This window comes from Akebia trifoliata, chromosome 6 (genome assembly GCF_017979445.1).
Source record: "Akebia trifoliata isolate Shusen 1 chromosome 6, ASM1797944v1, whole genome shotgun sequence".
Taxonomy (NCBI): domain Eukaryota; kingdom Viridiplantae; phylum Streptophyta; class Magnoliopsida; order Ranunculales; family Lardizabalaceae; genus Akebia; species Akebia trifoliata.
The window spans coordinates 9,941,609-9,959,394 of NC_141380.1; the positions used below are offsets into that span (position 1 = coordinate 9,941,609).

Genomic DNA, 17,786 nt, shown 5'->3' on the forward strand with positions numbered 1-17,786 from the left:
CCTATCTATTGGATTAGATCTCTAATTTATATATACATGTTGAGAATCTAAAAAAATCTAATCCAACATACCAATTAAAGATAATAAGCTATTGGATTGGCAACTCCAATTGGATCGAGCGAACACGAAATAGACCCATTGAAGTGCCTAGGATTTTTTTCCCCTCATGATGACAGGGATGTATAAAATTGTAGGCCCAATTATTAAGGGATAAGGCAACTGGTCTCTTAAAACACCATATCTCGCTTGAATCCCTCGAGCACATGAAATACCTCATAAATCACATATTTCAGGTAAGCGAAGATATCAATAAGTGGTCAACGAAAGAATTTGAACTCGAGACTCTCTCTTTGTGTAGGGAGGCCCTGATCACTACCGTGACACTCAATTGGTTAAATGTGCCTAAAATTAGGTTATCGTAGGAAGAGGGCCCTCTTCCCCAATAATCTTCTTGGTAAGGGCATGCCACATCCCTCCTCCAACAGACCATGCGTGTTTCGGACTATACATCTGATTAGTCTTTATCGGGTGATGGACAGTGATTGGTACACACAAAAAAGTGTGTGACGCGATTGATATTTTATAAAGCAAACATCTGTTCTGACCATTTAATAGTGGGCCCGCCAAGAGCCACCCAACTGAACTTATCCATTTCAAGGGGTTTTTCTTGGACCATTTATGCATTATTATATGAATAATTTATATATGCCCCTCCACATTTTAGGGAATATTTGAGATACCCTCAATATTTTCAAATCGATGACATAGTTTCCTTGACCTTGGTCTTCTCGTAGTCTTTGAACTCTCGGATTTTTATGGTAAGTTATTTTTAAAATATTTAATTGCATCTTAAATTTAAAATTCTCTAATTTACTAAATAGATCTCTGATCTAATTTTTTTCGTATTTCAAGATTAAGATATTATAGTTCAATCTTATTCTTCAAACGTGGATTGAAATCGATATAATTTCAAGGTTGAAAATGGGGATAAAAACTTTTACTTGAGGAGTTGAAGATAATTGATTTTAGAAAGAAAGATCAAAGATTTATTTTATGCATACTAAAGGTTGAAGAAATAGGCATTTAGATCATTTTTCAACAGTGTAAAAGTAGACCAATGTCAATGGGATCATGCCATCAATTTTTAAATATGAAGGGGTATTTCTAAATAATCTTAATTATATTGACCACCTTATTAAAGTTAACAATTATAGCCACAAGTTCTTTATGAATTAAATATTTTTTTTTTATAGAAATTTGTAAGTTATATGAAGACTTTGCTAGAGTTATTAATTGTATTAAATAATAGTGACTATCGTTGTCGTTGTCGTTATCATCATCATTGACGTAATATTATAATTATATTATTAGTTTTTTTTTGAAAAATTGAATCCTAGGAGGACAAAGAGGTCAAGATGTTTTAGAAAATAAATCTCCAGAAAATCTATATTGATTCCGATGAAATCTGCATTTCTCCTCTTGCATCATCACGTGTTTAGACATAAAAGGGAAAAATCATTTTTTTATTATTTTGACAAGTTATTGCATTGCAACGTACTAATAAAATTAGGGAAGTAGATCCTCTGTAACAATCGGTTCCTATAGTACCCTGTAGCATAAATCCAATGGGTGAGAGAGAATTATCTTGAAAAAAAAAATTAACATCTCAGTCTCTTGTGATCATGATTTAAATTTGATTTTAAATAATAATAATAATAATAAAATAAATTTTTTTTCCTTTCCAAATCCATGTCTTTGAAAATAAACAACTACTAAACACCCAATTTTTTAAGTGTGGGATCCAAGTGTATAATTGATGTGACGCTTTTTCAATCGTTGGATCTGCGCTACAAGGTACTACAGGAACTGTGTGCTACAAAGGACCCGTTTTCCCAAATTAAGTCTGGGTCCAAGTCCCATTGCATCAATCCTTATCCCAAACCCTTAAATCTCGTACTTCCTATGTTTTATTGTCAAACCCAAGTCCTGAAGAAAGAGAATGGTCACAAAGATTTACAAACTCGATTAAAAAGTTGTCACATCATTTGATGAACTCTAATCCTAACTTTCATTTAGTTCGTATAACGTTGCACACTATGTTTTTATCCATTTCTTTATAGAATTTATGGGATACAATTGAAGTGTGTAATAGTTGTAAATTGGCATATCATTCACTTTATCAATAATTAAGTTGGATCTAATCGTTCAATAACCAATATGATATTTGAATATTTAGGCCAATCAAGAGAGATGGATAACCAATCAAATGATCAAGATTTATAGGTGCCTTGTGGGTAAATGACAAGAAACTGTAGCCTCCATCATGGACTTACAATAAGACGTCCAATTCTTTAATAACAATAGTTACTTGTGTTCCTTTCAATCATTTTCTTTAATCTCCCTTTCTAAGAACCATATATGATTTTCATTTTTTTTTTCTAATAGTTTTGCATGAGTGATGATGCAAATACAAATCAAGTTGGGTGGTGGGAACACATGAAAAAAGTGTTTTGTACCACACAACACTTCTATCTTTCTTTATTTAGTTTCTTGTATCACATATATATCATAAGCATGAAATCTCAAGAACTTTAAAATTTTTTTTTTTTAGTAATCTTTTTATGTGAAAAGAAATTGGGATATCTACTAATTAAAATCAGTCAACAACAAACAGAATCAAGATTGATATATGTCATGTTTTAGAGAATACTAATGTCCAAGACTTCATGATAATGTTGTCATCTTCATAACTTTGAATTTTCAAAATATACTCCTATTTTTTTAATAACAAAAATAAAGATGTTTTATTATTTTTTTTATTTCTTGTTGGAAGATATTTTTATAAAGAATCTTATTACATTGACTCGAAATAACAATCAACGCAGCATTGTGCTTAGAAGACCTTCGATTTTCCTCAAGTGTATAACACTCATATTCTGAGATAAATCATCTATGGTTATTTGCACACTCAAGTACACTCTCAATGCTACTTTGAGTGTTATTGCAAATCATTTTATCTCAATGACATTTTTTTTTTTTTTCTGATGGATAAGTTGGACTTGAATCAACCACCTCAAAGTTACTTTGTAATTTGTCAAACCAATTGAGTTATGGGTCTAAGTCCATCTTAATGATATTTTTAAAATAACATTTATTATATAAAGATCAAAATTTCATTGAGAATTTTGATATTTACAAAAATATCATCCAATAACTAAAACACAAATACCAGCTATGTAAACATGAATCCAATAGTCGAGATTTATTTTTGAATTATATATCTTCTTGACGTGTGTTATTAGGATGGGAGCGTGACTTACGCTTCTATAACTCTTTCTTTGTATCAAAAATCTCTCTTTGAGCTCTTGTTTTATTTGGAATTGGCTCAAATCATGGTTTTAAAATTTGAATCCATTGCGTGTCTATCAAGTGAAATCAACATGAAAAGCGATGAGTTGACTCGAATAAGTCAAATACTAACAAATCAATTTTATAAATATTTAAAAATAAATTAAAAATTATTTGTCGGTGCATAATTACACCTAGAGACGTGGACAAATAGACTAGTATTGATCACATGGTTATCATCGTATGGATGAGTTGAGTCAAGACCTACACATGTCAACACTTTCACGTGTAGGGATTAACTTGGTTGATGGGTGAGTCAAGCCAAGATCTAGAGGTGGACACGATTGACGTAACAAGTGGCAAAGAGAAGAATGCTCAGTTGAAGTTTAACTTAAGTCTAGACAATCACAGAAGTATCAAAATAAGTTGAGAAATATACTAAAATCATGGAAAGATTTGGATGATTTCGCAAGAAAACTAACCTAAAAGATTAGAAAACCCAAAGAATTTACAAATAGGGAAGACAATACAAAGATTAAAAAAAAAAAACTTTTGACTTATATTTTATTACACTATATCTGTGATTCTTGTTAATTTAAGCATCAAATGGTGTTGAAGTGGGAAATCCTTTTTAATTTAGGATTTTTTTTTATTTTTACAATGATCAGAAAGTTCGTCATCGAAAAACAAGTTTAGGGGTGAGATAAAGATTTTTACCTGCATCTTTTGGCATCCACGGGGCATAAAAAATATTTTAACATTATCAAATAACTCGGTGCATTTTCATCTGATTTGGGTAAGTGACTCGATAACTTACAGAGTTGACTCAATAAGTTTGTTCCATTGAATTTGGAGAGGTAGTCATCTCAAAATCCAATTGAGTCGAATCGACTAGACTGAAGAAGACTTGAAACACTGCCACAAACACAAAAACCTATAAGAAAGGGAGATGAGTAGAGGATGTGAAGGATAACTACCCTACACACACCCCTCCTCCTCCTCTCCTCTCCTTTCCTTTCACTCTCTCCTATTAAGCCAACTGTGTGCCTGTGTTTGAATCTCTCTCTTTGCAGAAATATATGAATCTGACCAAATTGTAGAGATATATCGGACTATAGATGGATCGATAGCGATGTTGGCATATTTTAGCATAATTGTATGGTTTCTCAGGTCTGTTTCTCAAAGATCTTTAATGGCTTTTTGGTCTCTGTAAATCTATATAAAAAAATCCCTCCTTTTTTTGGCTGAGATGATGCACGTGCTCTAAGATTTCCATGACACTAAGCACTTTTAAATTTTAATTATTATCTACAATATTATAAACAACTCTCTCTCATTATATATAGTGTTCGATAACCGTCTGTTCTTCCTCTTTGGTATATGTTCTTGAAGAAAAATGATGGGTTTTTTTTTTGTAAGAGCTTGGACTGAAAAGAATAAAGGATTTTGATCAGAATTTTGACTTTTGGGTTTTAATGGTTTGTGTAGATAAAGATTTCTTCTTTCTTGTTTTCTTCCAGGAGAGATTGATTTGCTGAATCGGTGTTGAAATTCTGTGAATTTCGATTTTCGACTACTAATTGAGCAACAAATGAGCTGAAACAAAGACCCAGATTGAGAGAGAGAGAGAGAGAGAGATGGCGACGTACTTTCATGGAGCTTCAGAAAACCAGTCTGACGGATTGCAGACGCTGTACCTGATGAACCCAACCTACGTCGGATACTCTGACACACAACCACCGCCGGCCAACATGGTCTACCTCAATTCTTCAGGAAATCCGGCGAACCAATCCCAATCTCCCCAACAGAATCACCACCACTTAGTCGGAATCCCACTTCAACAGGATCCTAACCATCCATCAGTTCACGGATTCTTCCCTCGACTTCGCTACAATTTATTACCAACACCCACAGGAATTTCCCACATTCCGATCACATCATCGGCGCCGGCGAATAATTCAGGTGGTATCGCCAATGTTGCGTGTCAATTGGGTCTTAGACAATCGGTCGTGGGTCCAGCTCAACAAGGGCTGTCTTTAAGCCTTTCACCACAAGAGTCGGAATATGTGTCATACCGGCCGGATTCTGACATTCCGGCACCGACACAAGTGATATCTCGGACTAGTGGCGACTCTTCTTCGTCGGTTTCTGGGGTTTCTAATGGAAATTGTGGTGTGCAAGGTGTTGTATTGGGTTCAAAGTACTTGAAGGTTGCACAACAATTACTTGATGAAGTTGTTAACGTCGGAATGGGAATTAAGGCCGAATTGTCGAAAGGGGCTAGGGAGAAGATGAAGATTAGTGAAGAATCGTCGGTTAATGTAACCAGAGAAGGTTCAATTGGAGGCGAAACGGGTGGGAAAGGTGGAACTGAGCTCACAACAGGGGAAAAACAGGAGCTTCATATGAAGAAAGCAAAGCTTGTTAGCATGTTTGATGAGGTATGGTTCATCTTGATGAAAAGTTTTGAGAAATTGGAACATGATTTCATCAATTAAGAGAGACCCGTATGGAATTTTTGTGATTTTGGGAAAATTGAGAATTTTTAAAGCAAAATTTGGATGAAATAGATAGGATTAGGAGATTATCTGGGTATAATTCTAGTTCAATTTTTTTTTTCAACCAAAATTTTATGTTACTTTTAACAGATACACATCATGGAAAATGGTTTTGTAATTTTGAGAAATTTGAGCATGATTCGATCTTCTAAGCGAAACCCATCAGAAAAATCATCTGATTTTGGGAAATTGGAGTTTTTAAAGCAAAATTTGGGTGAAACACGAACATATAGTGTTAGGATATAATCAAGTTTACATTTTTTGTATTAGATGTTTGCTTAAACAGATACCTATCATGGAAAATGGTTTAATAATTTTGACAAAAAAATGGTTTTTGAGAGATTTGTTTTTTTGTCTAAATTTCAGCGTTTTTCGCTGGTTCGACTGCTTTTTGGTTTCTTCTTTCTTTTGAAATCCCATCCATAATTTAGTCCCTCTGTTCTGAAAAGAGGGTAGAGCAATTTGGTTTATGGGGAGATCCAAAAAAAAAATTGAAAATTATACTTTTAGGTCCTACAAATCTCTATTTTGTGCTTACTATTATAAAGCCTCAATTCTGACAGTTTATCAAAATAATACTCAAGTTGTTACCCTTCTCTATTCATCTTTAAGAATATTAGAAAACCTTAAATTTTCCAACATTGATGAAATTGTCCTTGTTTGTAGAACTGACTTTGTTTTCTTGTTTGAAATTTTAAGGTAGAACAAAGGTACAAATTATACCACCAGCAGATGCAAATTGTAATTTCTTCATTCCAACAAGCCGCGGGAATCGGTTCTGCAAAAACATACACAACTCTTGCTTTGCAGACAATCTCGAAGCAATTCCGGTGTTTAAAAGAAGCCATTTCTGGGCAAATCCGAGCCGCAAGCAAGAGCTTGGGCGAAGAAGATTGCTTAGGAGCCAAGATTGAAGGTTCTAGACTTAGGTTTGTTGATCAGCATCTTCGACAACAACGGGCACTTCAACATATGGGAATGATCCAAAATAATGCTTGGAGACCCCAAAGAGGATTGCCCGAGAGATCTGTTTCTGTTCTTCGTGCATGGCTTTTTGAACACTTCTTGCATCCGTAAATATTCTTAGAACTTGTCGCTCCATAGCTTAAATTGAACTTTAGACCCTTAATACGACTCGACTTCAAATAGAATCATATTGACCCAAAATAGGAAAAAAAAAAAAATTGTGAATACAAACACTAAGTTCCAGCTTCCATGTAAAAACCCCTTTGAAATGATCTCTTTTTGAGATGCATCATGGGGTTTCAATGGGATCAACATAGACCTCATCGTTAGCTTTCCAATTGTATATTATAATAGCCATTTTAATAATTGGTCACAAAATTACGCTACTCGAAAGCTTACTATTCGTAGATGTAACACTAGTTGCTCTCTCAGCCTGGTTTCTACTGAATTTTCGACTTTGGTTGCAGTTATCCTAAGGATTCGGACAAACTCATGCTTGCGAAACAAACTGGTCTTACTAGAAGCCAGGTACCAACTCTATCTTTCGTTAATGTTAAAATTTCTCACGTTTATATATATATATATATATATATATATATATATATTTTTTTTTTTTTTTTTATTTCTCTAGATTATTAGAAAATTGATTTGAAAAACCCTTAATTTCTGGTAATTCAGGTATCGAACTGGTTCATAAACGCTCGGGTTCGTCTCTGGAAACCAATGGTTGAAGAAATGTACACGAAAGAAACAAAGGATCAAGAAGACAACTTGGACGATAAAACAGGCAAAAACAAACCCAATGAAGAGATGGTATCGAAGTCCATTGCTCATCAAGATAACAATCCTACTACGGCGGACCAAACTAAAACTCTCAACTCCAAACAAGACACACCCATTGGTCAAAACACTCCTACGATTGTTATTTCTAATTCAACGGTCATAACATCCAACATGGATGAAAATACTCGACCCCAACCTGGATTCTTCCTCATGGGATCATCAGAAGGTGAAGGGGTTTTACAAGGAAATACCAAGAAATCACGGAACACCGAGTTAGAAAACTCCAATGAGACAAACAGAGAAATATGCATGAATTTTGGGAACGGAAGCCAGAGGAGAGATGGTTACTTATTAACACAAGGCACAACGAACAATGGAGGAGGATTTGGGGGTTACCCAATGGAGGAGATTGGGAGGTTTGACCCGGGGCAGTTCTCTCCACGTTTTTCGGGCAATGGAGTTTCTCTCACTTTAGGCCCCCCTCACAGCGAAAACCTCTCTCTAACACGAGACAGACATAGTTATCTCTCCAATCAGAATATTCAAATGGGGAGGAAACTCGACATTGGCAGCGGCAAAACCGATGATTTCTGTGGAATTAATGACATCCCACCACCTCCTCATTCCACAACAGCCTATGAAAGTTTCAATATTCAGAACAGAAAAAGATTTGCTGCTCAATTGGTGCCTGACTTCATTGCCTGATGAGTCCCACATTGATTGCAAGTTAAGTATGAAGGTTTATGATTTCAGTCATTGCACAAGAGAAAGAAAGGAAAAGATAGTAATCTCTCATTCTTTCCTCTCTCTCTCTCTCACTCTCTCTCTGTGTGAGTGTGCGTGTGTGTGTGTACTTCTAGGGAAGAGAGAAGTTGCAAGGAGAAGAAAGGTTGCTTAGTACATGTTTATAGTTGAAGAGAACCTTTATTGATTTTTAGTTAGCTTAGGAGTTGGGATTATAAAGTTGAAGATTGTGTATTATTTTCATACCCTTGGGATATAGATAGAATAGAATATCAATTTGCTAATCATGAAAAATAGGCAAATTTGGTTTACTTTGCACATATATATATATATATATATATATATATATATATATATATATATATATATAGGGTCCCGTTCAGCACCCTAAGTTTTACCACACACTTTAACAAACGTGTTTTGTCTTACATGGGTTAGAAATTTTGGAATGGACTGATTTTTGGTGAGGATGATCTCTATGGTGAGTAGATCATCCTCACCAAAAATCAGCTCATTCCAAAACTTCTAACCCCATCAAAAATGATTTACAAAAAATGGATGGTCCACGATTTTTCAACGTGTAAACATGGGGCTAAACATTTCGGAATGGGCTGATTTTTGGGGAGGATGATCTTCTAATCATAGAGATCATCCTCACCAAAAATCAGCCCATTCCAAAACTTCTAACCCATGTAGGACAAAAAATGTTTGTTAAAGTGTGTGGTAAAACTTAGGGTGCTGAACATTTCCCATATATATATAGGGTCCCGTTCGCCACCCTTAGTTTTACCACACACTTTAACAAACGCGTTTTGTCTTACATGGGTTAGAAGTTTTGGAATGAGCTGATTTTTGGTGAGGATGATATAAAGATCATCATCACCAAAAATCAGCTCATTCCAAAACTTCTAACCCCATCAAAATTGATTTACAAAAAATGGACGGTCCACGATTTTTCAACGTGTAAACATGGGGTTAAACATTTCGGAATGGGCTGATTTTTGGGGAGGATGATCTTCTAATCATAGAGATCATCCTCACCAAAAATCAGCTCATTCCAAAACTTCTAACCCATGTAGGACAAAAAACGTTTGTTAAAGTGTGTGGTAAAACTTAGGGTGCTGAACATTTCCCATATATATATATATATATATATATGGGGTGGCTATCGGAGGTCCTAAAGAGAGCCAAACATTTTTAATATGTATGGGTTTGAGGTTTCAAAATGGACTGATTTCTTGTGAGGATGATCTTTATGATGAGGAGATCTACTTCACCAAAAAACAGCCCATTCCAAAACTTCTAACCTCATCAAAAGTGGTTTATAAAAATTGGATGATCCACGATTCTTCAACTTGTAAACTAGGGATAAATTTTCGGAATGAGCTAATTGGTGATGAGGATCTCTTCACCATAGAGATTATGAAGAGATCACCCTCATAAAAAATCAGTTCATTCTGAAACTTCTAACTCCTATTTTCAAAATATATATGTGGGAAATGTTTGGCACCCAAACATTTTGGCAAACATTTTGCCCAACCATTTTTGTCCTACTTGGGTTAGAAGTTTTGGAATTAGCTGATTTTTGGTGAGGATAATCTCTGCGGTGAGGAAATCATCATCACCAAAAATCAGCCCATTCCAAAACTTCTAACCCCATCAAAAAAGGTTTACAAAAAATGGATGGTCCACGATTTTTCAACTTGTAAACATGGGGCTAAAAGTTTTGGAATGGGCTGATTTTTTGTGAGGATGATCTCCACAAAAATCAGTTTATTCTAAAACTTCTAACCCATATCGGACAAAAATGGTTGGGCAAAATGTTTGGTGCTGAACGGACCTTTTATATATATATATAGGGAAATGTTCAGCACCCTAAGTTTTACCACACACTTTAACAAACGTTTTTTGTCCTACATGGGTTAGAAGTTTTGGAATGGGCTGATTTTTGGTGAGGATGATCTCTATGATTAGAAGATCATCCTCTCCAAAAATCAGCCCATTCCGAAATGTTTAGCCCCATGTTTACACATTGAAAAATCGTGGACCGTCCATTTTTTATAAACCATTTTTGATGGGGTTAGAAGTTTTGGAATGAGCTGATTTTTGGTGAGGATGATCTCCTCACCATAGAGATCATCCTCACCAAAAATCAGCCCATTCCAAAACTTCTAACCCATGTAAGACAAAACACGTTTGTTAAAGTGTGTGGTAAAACTTAGGGTGCTGAACGGGACCCATATATATATATATATAGGGTCAGGTTCAAAGGACAACCATTTCTACACACATATAGACAACGTGTTTTGTCTTATATGGGCAAAAATGTTTGGAATGGACTGATTTTTTGTGAGGATGATCTCTGTGATGAGGAGATCATTCTTGCCAAAAATCAGCTCATTATGAAACTTCTAGACCGTCCAATTTTTGTTGAAAAATTATAGACCGTCCAATTTTTGTAAATCAATTTTGATGGGGTTACAAGTTTTGGAATGTGATGATTTTTTGCCAGGATTATCCCCTCATCACAGAGATCATCCTCACAAAAAATCAGTCTATTCCAAATATTTTTGCCCATATAAGACAAAACACGTTGTCTACATGTGTGTAGAAATGGTTGTCCTTTGAACCTGACCCATATATATATATATGGGTCCCGTTCAGTAACAAACATTTTGGCAAAACATTTTTCAAAACATGGGTTAGAGGTTTTGGAATGGGCTGATTTTTGATGAGGATGATCTCTACGGTGAGGAGATCATCATCACCGAAAATCAGCCCAATCCAAAACTTCTAACTCCATCAAAAATGATTTACAAAAAATGGACGGTCCACGATTTTTCAACTTGTAAACTGGGGCTAGAAGTTTTGGAATGAGCTGATTTTTGGTGAGGATGATCTCCTCACCGTAGAGATCATCCTCACAAAAAATAAGCCCATTCCAAAACCTCTAACCCATGTTTTGAAAAATGTTTTGCCAAAATGTTTGTTGCTGAACATTTCCATATATATATATATACATATTTGCGTACTTGCTTTATGTGTGTGCATGGTTCAAAAATTGTCTTGTATGGGAAAGTACTGGCTAAGGCTGTTATGAAATGTTGACCACGAAACATTGAATGTTTTGAGAATGTATTTATATGAATCAAAATGTATTGGTCGAGAGAGATTATCAATTTTTCTCTGACTGAAGCATGGCCTTGAGACAGATTTTTAAACCTTATGTGTGTGCTCCTTCGTGTCGAGATAGGATGCAAAGTATTCAAAAGAAACACTTCACAGTAAGATCAAATTAATATTTACAGAATTCACTCAGATATGGAGATTGATCAATTGGTTCATTATGGTTAGAAACAAGGAAGAAGAATCAGTGTGTGTAGAGTCGTTCTAAAATGACTTCCTTCGATTCATCACTGTGCTGACGTTGCAGAATATAGAGAATCATGGATTTTTCCTCAAGATACAAGGGAGAAAATCAACGGTTCTCTACCCACTTCCTCATCAACTCAGTGTCAAGTGCAGTGTGGAAAGAAGTCATTCAGCATTTTCCTTCAAATAATTGGATATTATGTGAAATGATAAATAAAAAGTCGTGCTGGAGAAACATTAAAATTGATATCGATTCTCACATTGCTGATGTGGTGGTGCACACATAGCCATACATGCTTTTCACACGTATCTTGATGAAAAGCATCAATGGTTCCGTACAAACATCCACGTTAGCAATAAGAGAATTGATGTCAATTTTAATGTTACTTCAGCATCTAATCTTTTAATAAAGAACCTTGCTATATTAACTTGAAATAACACTCCAAGTAGCATCGTGTATGGATGTGTGTGTGCGCCCGCGCGCACAGAGAACCATCGACTTTCCTCGAGTGTATAACCGTTCATATCTCTAGAAAAAGCATCCATGTTTTTCTGCAGATGCATTAAAATCCATACTCAGTGCTACTTCGATTCACTAGAATTTTTCTTTAATAAATATTTATTAGAGACTAATTCTAATGGGAATGCCACTAGGAAGTAAATCGATTATAACTAATTACGCAATACATGGGGAACTCGCTATAGTCAATTTCCCCTTGTGGGATAGCTGGTTAAACTAGTATGTTTTGCAAGAATTTCACATCTTTAAATTCCATAAGGGACCACTTACTTGCAGATCAACAAGGCCCTGTCCCCCCCCCAACCTGAAACACATGCTAGTTCTTTTTTTATTTTTTTTATTTTTTATATTACCCCTCCTCATTGCAAACCTTCTCTTCAAAATTTATTTTATTTTATTTTAAATTTTGCTTCTCTTCCCTGGAAGTTTTATTTTTCCAGAATATCATCTATTAATGCTTCAGGAATCGCCCGCCTTCATCACATCTTGTTTTATTAAATTTTTGGTGTTGGTGTTTGTGTTTGTGTTTGTTGAATTTTCATATACTAGTTAAGGTAGCACATGCCCAATTGTGATTAAATTTTATTAATTTAATTAATTAAATAAGCAAGTTATATTAATTTTAATTGAAGGTGTTGTTCAATGGTTTGTTATCATAGATGAGAATTTAATAGTTGCACGTAAAGTTAAGAGGAGACCAATCAATGCCAACCAGATACTACCCCAATTTGAAGAACTTGTTAGTTAAATCGACAAAAGAAATCAAACCTATAGTTTAAATCCTAACTGAAAAGGACATATGATAAGAAAGATTGGTAGATGGCAATGGGCTTTATTGATCCATCTTGCAAAGAAGGAAAAAACATACCAATATGTGTACATAGGATTGAGTGATATGGCATGTTTGCAATAACTACGAACATAATAAGCATGGATCTAGGATTTGATCTTGAACAAACAATACAATAATCGAATCGAACGAACAATAATTGTAAAATACCTGGATTCGCTTTTCCGATTATCCGCGGAGAGTATGTTAATCTTGATCTGCAAAGAACAGGTGCACTACCCCAACTGTAACACCCCGGATTTTCAACCCATATCTCGAGGAAATTAAATGGTGAGATTTGGAGGGAAATATCGAATGAGAGACTTAGAGTAAAATACTCGAATATTGCTATGATTAATTTTAAGGAAAATCGACTTCGCCATTAGATTCAAAAGGATCGAAATATATACATTAGCCTGTAAGCAAGTTTGAATTCGAGTTTGGAGGAAAAAGTTATAAAATCCTCGAATTTCGCATTAAGTGGGACCCAAAATAGTGGAATTTCGTTAAAGCGAGAATCAGAAAGATTTGATGATACCATTAGGTCCGTAGCGAAAAATTATTCGAAATGGTATATTCGTTTGTCGTTTTCCGAGTCCGAATAGTTAAGTTACGATCGAAACTAGAAATGAGGGAAAATTACAAGTATGCCCTTAGCTGTGTTATAAAAGAAAAATCTGATTTTCTTTTATTTCATTTCTCTCTCATTCTCTAAGAAACCCAAACGACAGCTACTTTCAATCCAAGGGTTTCGACCCATTGTCATCAAGTTCTAGCCCAAACGAAGCCGAGTTGAACCTCGACGAAGAAGACAAAGTTGTCGGCCACGTCGAGAGCTACAACTTCACCATCTTTACTTACCCATTCTTGTTCGTTTTCTCCATCCTCCATCAAAAACCAGCCGGGTAGCTCGAGTAAACCTCCACATCTTCCGTCCGAGGGCTTCATCGAGTTAGGAGCTAGGTCTATACTTCATTGTAGAAGCGAAGGAGAACGTCATTGTCGGATAGCTTGCAAACCCTCGCTCGTTTCGCATCCAAGTCAGCCCAACCTCGACTCTCGAGCCATCCAACCCTGATTTGTAGTGCTAGCTTGTATCCTTGGCGTCCACAACCAAGTAAGGGACTTCCAATTCTTATTGGTAGCTTTAGATTTCCGAAATGTGCATTTAGGGTTTTAAAACAAAACTTATTGTTTGCATTTAAATCGTAGAAAGTTGTTGTTCGATTTCAAATTCATGGTAGAAGTAGGTGTTTTGCTTATGTTTGATCGAATTTGATAACAAAATCGTGGGTGGGTAGAATGGTTCGAAGAATGAAAAAGGAAATCGAAAAAGGGATCGAAAAACCCAAAAATCGCGAGTGAGGTTCAGGCTGTAGGCGGGTAGGGTCGGTGCCACCGGCACCTACCGAAGGCATTCTGTCGGTCCCACCGACAGAATGAGGTTTCTGCCACCGACGAAACCAAATAACGCGATGAAATTTTATGCTGTCGGCAGGACCGTCGGTCCCACCGACATCTGCCGATGACCAATCTGTCGGTTCCACCGACAGAATCCTGGTTCTGCCACCGACAGGCACTGTTCTGAGTCAAAAACAGACTCTGACTCTTGGCTTGACTTCCTCACACCTTATACACTATTTCCACCCTTTATTCATTAAAAACATTTAAGTAAATGTCCTCTTTAATTTTTACTTTCCATTTACTTTAAGTTCTTTAATGAAATTAAGGTTTTACCCCCCATTTCGGAACAATGGGAATGGTTTTAAGATCCAAATCTCAAAGGATCAAAATCCGAATTTTGGTTTCAAGAACAAAACGTAATTTTCGACGTTTTCGGCAAGTTTTCAAAATGAAATAACTTTCGCGTTTCTTTGAATTAGATTACAAAAACTATATGGTGTCGAATCTCATGATCGAGACTTTCATTTCGAAAAACCCGTTTTCAATTTCGAAACTTTGAAAAATTGAGTTTCCGACACTTAGCCAAATTTTCACCAGCTTTCATTATTTTTAACAGCTTTTGCCCCGTGCATCATCGGGACCTTGTTTTTGAATAAACTTGAAGGTTTTCAATGGAAAGACCAAAAGAATGACTTTGAAAGATTGAAAATGAATGGTTGATTTGAAAGGATGAAAAATGAGAATGTTGAGAGAATGGGAAAAGGGAATGAACGGTAAAATGTCAGAATCACACCCGAGGGGTGATGTCTGCATTTTACATTGTATGTTGTGTGTAGGTTGGTGAAAGGATATCCAGGTTATTAATGAAAGGGTTGCATGTTTATTTCCGATTATGTTAGCGCTTGCGCTGAGTACTGTTATTTATTTTAGGCCGGGTGGCCACGGTTGCATGGTAGGAACTGGATATCCGTTCTCAACCCTGTTCTGTTAATTTCTCTTTTGTTTTAAATGAAAAATCATATATGTACGTAGCTATTTTGTGAGCTGTTAAAGGGTTTGTGAATGCCTGAAGGGATAGTGTGTCACATCATCCGGAGGGGTACACTATCCTGGGATGTACGGTAGGGACCACCAAACTCATACGTGGTATGGGACGCGTATGAGAGTGGAGTCACAACTGGAATCCGGGTCCATTCCTTTCTTATCTTTACCAGTGAACGTGTATTGTAAAGGTGGTCGTATACGAGTGGAGTGTCATTTGGGAATCACATGCACGCCTGATAGGCATAGACGAAGATGATTAGTCAGTGATCACTAACAATCTAGTAGTAGTCGAACGTTCTGACACATCGAAAAGAGACCCATTGCTTACGGTCACGTCAAACGGCCAGCCTGAGCCGGATAAATGGTTCCGCAAGCGTGGTAGACACGACCAGCCACAAAATCAGGAACTACGATGTTATTGAGGAATATCATGTCCGACTGGGAGCGATCCAGTCGTGAATCCCAACTCTTTAATTCCAATACTCCACCACTTGTATTATGTATCTGTTGTTATATTTCGAATTACAAACTGAGAAGCATGTCTATTATTTTAATGTTGTCAACATTATTTGCATAAAATGGAAAATGTATAATGAGTATGGATGATTGATGTTATGTGTAATTTTTAAACTGTTTAGTTGCTCATCCCTGGCTATATGTACCAGTTGATCGTATTTTATCTTGTAAAACCTTGCATGTATTAAAAATATTCAGTATGCTTTATTCGATCATGCTTAGGAAGGGTTATTAGTAGGAATTGGCTGTGGACTTGCTGGGTAACTTTCGTTACTCACCCTTTCCTTCCTATTTTTTTTAGTTTCAGCACTTGCAGCTGTCGAGGCAGGCGTAGAGGCAGTAATTGAGGAGTATCTGGTCGATCAGATCGACGATCAGATTTTATTGCCTGGTGAGCACTAGGGCCACATCCCTTAGTATTGTCAGTTTCATCCAGGATGTATGTAGTTTTTGGATTGAGAGTTTAGGCCTATGTTAGAGTGAGAGTGTTTTGGTAAGCCTGTATATGATTAAATCTTCCGCACTCTGATCTACTTACATGTTAGATGTAATTAGTCTTCCGCTGTTATTTTCCTGTATTTACAGCTTTATATACAGGTTTGTATTATAAATTGGTTTATCAGGTTTGAGTTCCGTGAAACGTTAACATAAACAGAGGAGACCATGCCGAAATTTTGAGGTGCCACCTAGTACCTCGGGATTGGGCCTTGGGATTTGTGTTAGCGTTTGGCGGGGCGTCACAGATGGTATTAGAGCACAATATTAGATCCGTATGGGATACAGATCCGTTATGCTTTGGAGAATAGACTGATACCACAGGCATTAAAGATAATCCTAGAGTGTTACTAGGAATCCAATATCCGAGCTTATCAGTGGTTCCGTATTGGGATTACGAGCTCTCCCGTGTCTAGAAGTCCGTAGAGCCTAGTAAGCCTAAGATAAGATTCTAGGTTCATTCTACAGTAATGAAAATGGTGTTCATTACTAGATTTCGTATTATAATAATAGTTAATGCTTACATAAGAATGAGATTGACATGGATCTAAGGAGTACCTTGCTTCTGATAAATAGTAGATTACTGAACTCGCAGGTTAGGAAAAATGCAAGGAAGTAGAGTTACAACTGGACCCATGACGCGGAGTCAAAGTGGTGGGGAAGACCTACCTGGGTCGAGTAAACTCACCAAGATAGAACAGTTAATAGAAACAGTCTCGGAATTATTCCAAAGTCAAGCACGCATGGAAAAGAGACAATCAGAGATGTTTGAGGCTCAAATGATTATAGTGGGGCAACTGACAAAGAGGTTAGAGAAAATAGAAGAAAAGCTCGACCATTATTTTAAGGATGAATCCCAAAAGAACCATAGAGTAGATATCCCAGCACAGGGAGGACTACGAAAGAAATAGGAATAGTACAATCATCGCCTCCAAGCCTATTTGAAGAAGGGCAGCTAGGATCCAACAAGAGGCAAACAATCACGAAACTAGTAGGGTCACGGGGAAAACGACCATACATAAGTAGCGAGACTATAGAAATACCTGTGCAAGAGATGGAAGAGTTTTGTAAGAAACAACATCATATGATGTTAAATCGATCGAAAGGAAAAGTGATAGCGTGTTATGAATGTGGTAAGTTGGGACACATAGGGGTGCAATGTTCAGGTCCACGTCGACCGATTAAAGATGCGTGGCTCAGAAAGATG

The 17,786-nt window shown here is 36.3% G+C and overlaps 1 protein-coding gene across 1 annotated transcript; it reads left to right on the forward strand.

Annotated features, from left to right (window-relative positions):
• The first annotated feature begins 4,299 nt into the window (after positions 1-4,299).
• LOC147400161 (BEL1-like homeodomain protein 1) lies at positions 4,300-8,683 on the forward strand. The gene is made up of 5 exons (XM_086445763.1): positions 4,300-4,518; positions 4,869-5,789; positions 6,606-6,979; positions 7,340-7,400; positions 7,551-8,683. The coding sequence occupies exons 2-5, from the start codon at positions 4,986-4,988 to the stop codon at positions 8,358-8,360; spliced, it is 2,049 nt and encodes a 682-aa protein (XP_086301889.1). The 5' UTR covers positions 4,300-4,518; positions 4,869-4,985; the 3' UTR covers positions 8,361-8,683.
• The last annotated feature ends 9,103 nt before the right edge of the window (positions 8,684-17,786 follow it).

Bases quoted from the DNA above. Each gene is read 5' to 3' on its own strand.
- LOC147400161 (XM_086445763.1), top strand. From the start codon at position 4,986: ATGGCGACGTACTTTCATGGAGCTTCAGAAAACCAGTCTGACGGATTG. The intron at 6,980-7,339 runs GTAAATATTCTT...CTTTGGTTGCAG, and splicing joins TTTGAACACTTCTTGCATCC to TTATCCTAAGGATTCGGACA. The intron at 7,401-7,550 runs GTACCAACTCTA...CTGGTAATTCAG, and splicing joins CTGGTCTTACTAGAAGCCAG to GTATCGAACTGGTTCATAAA.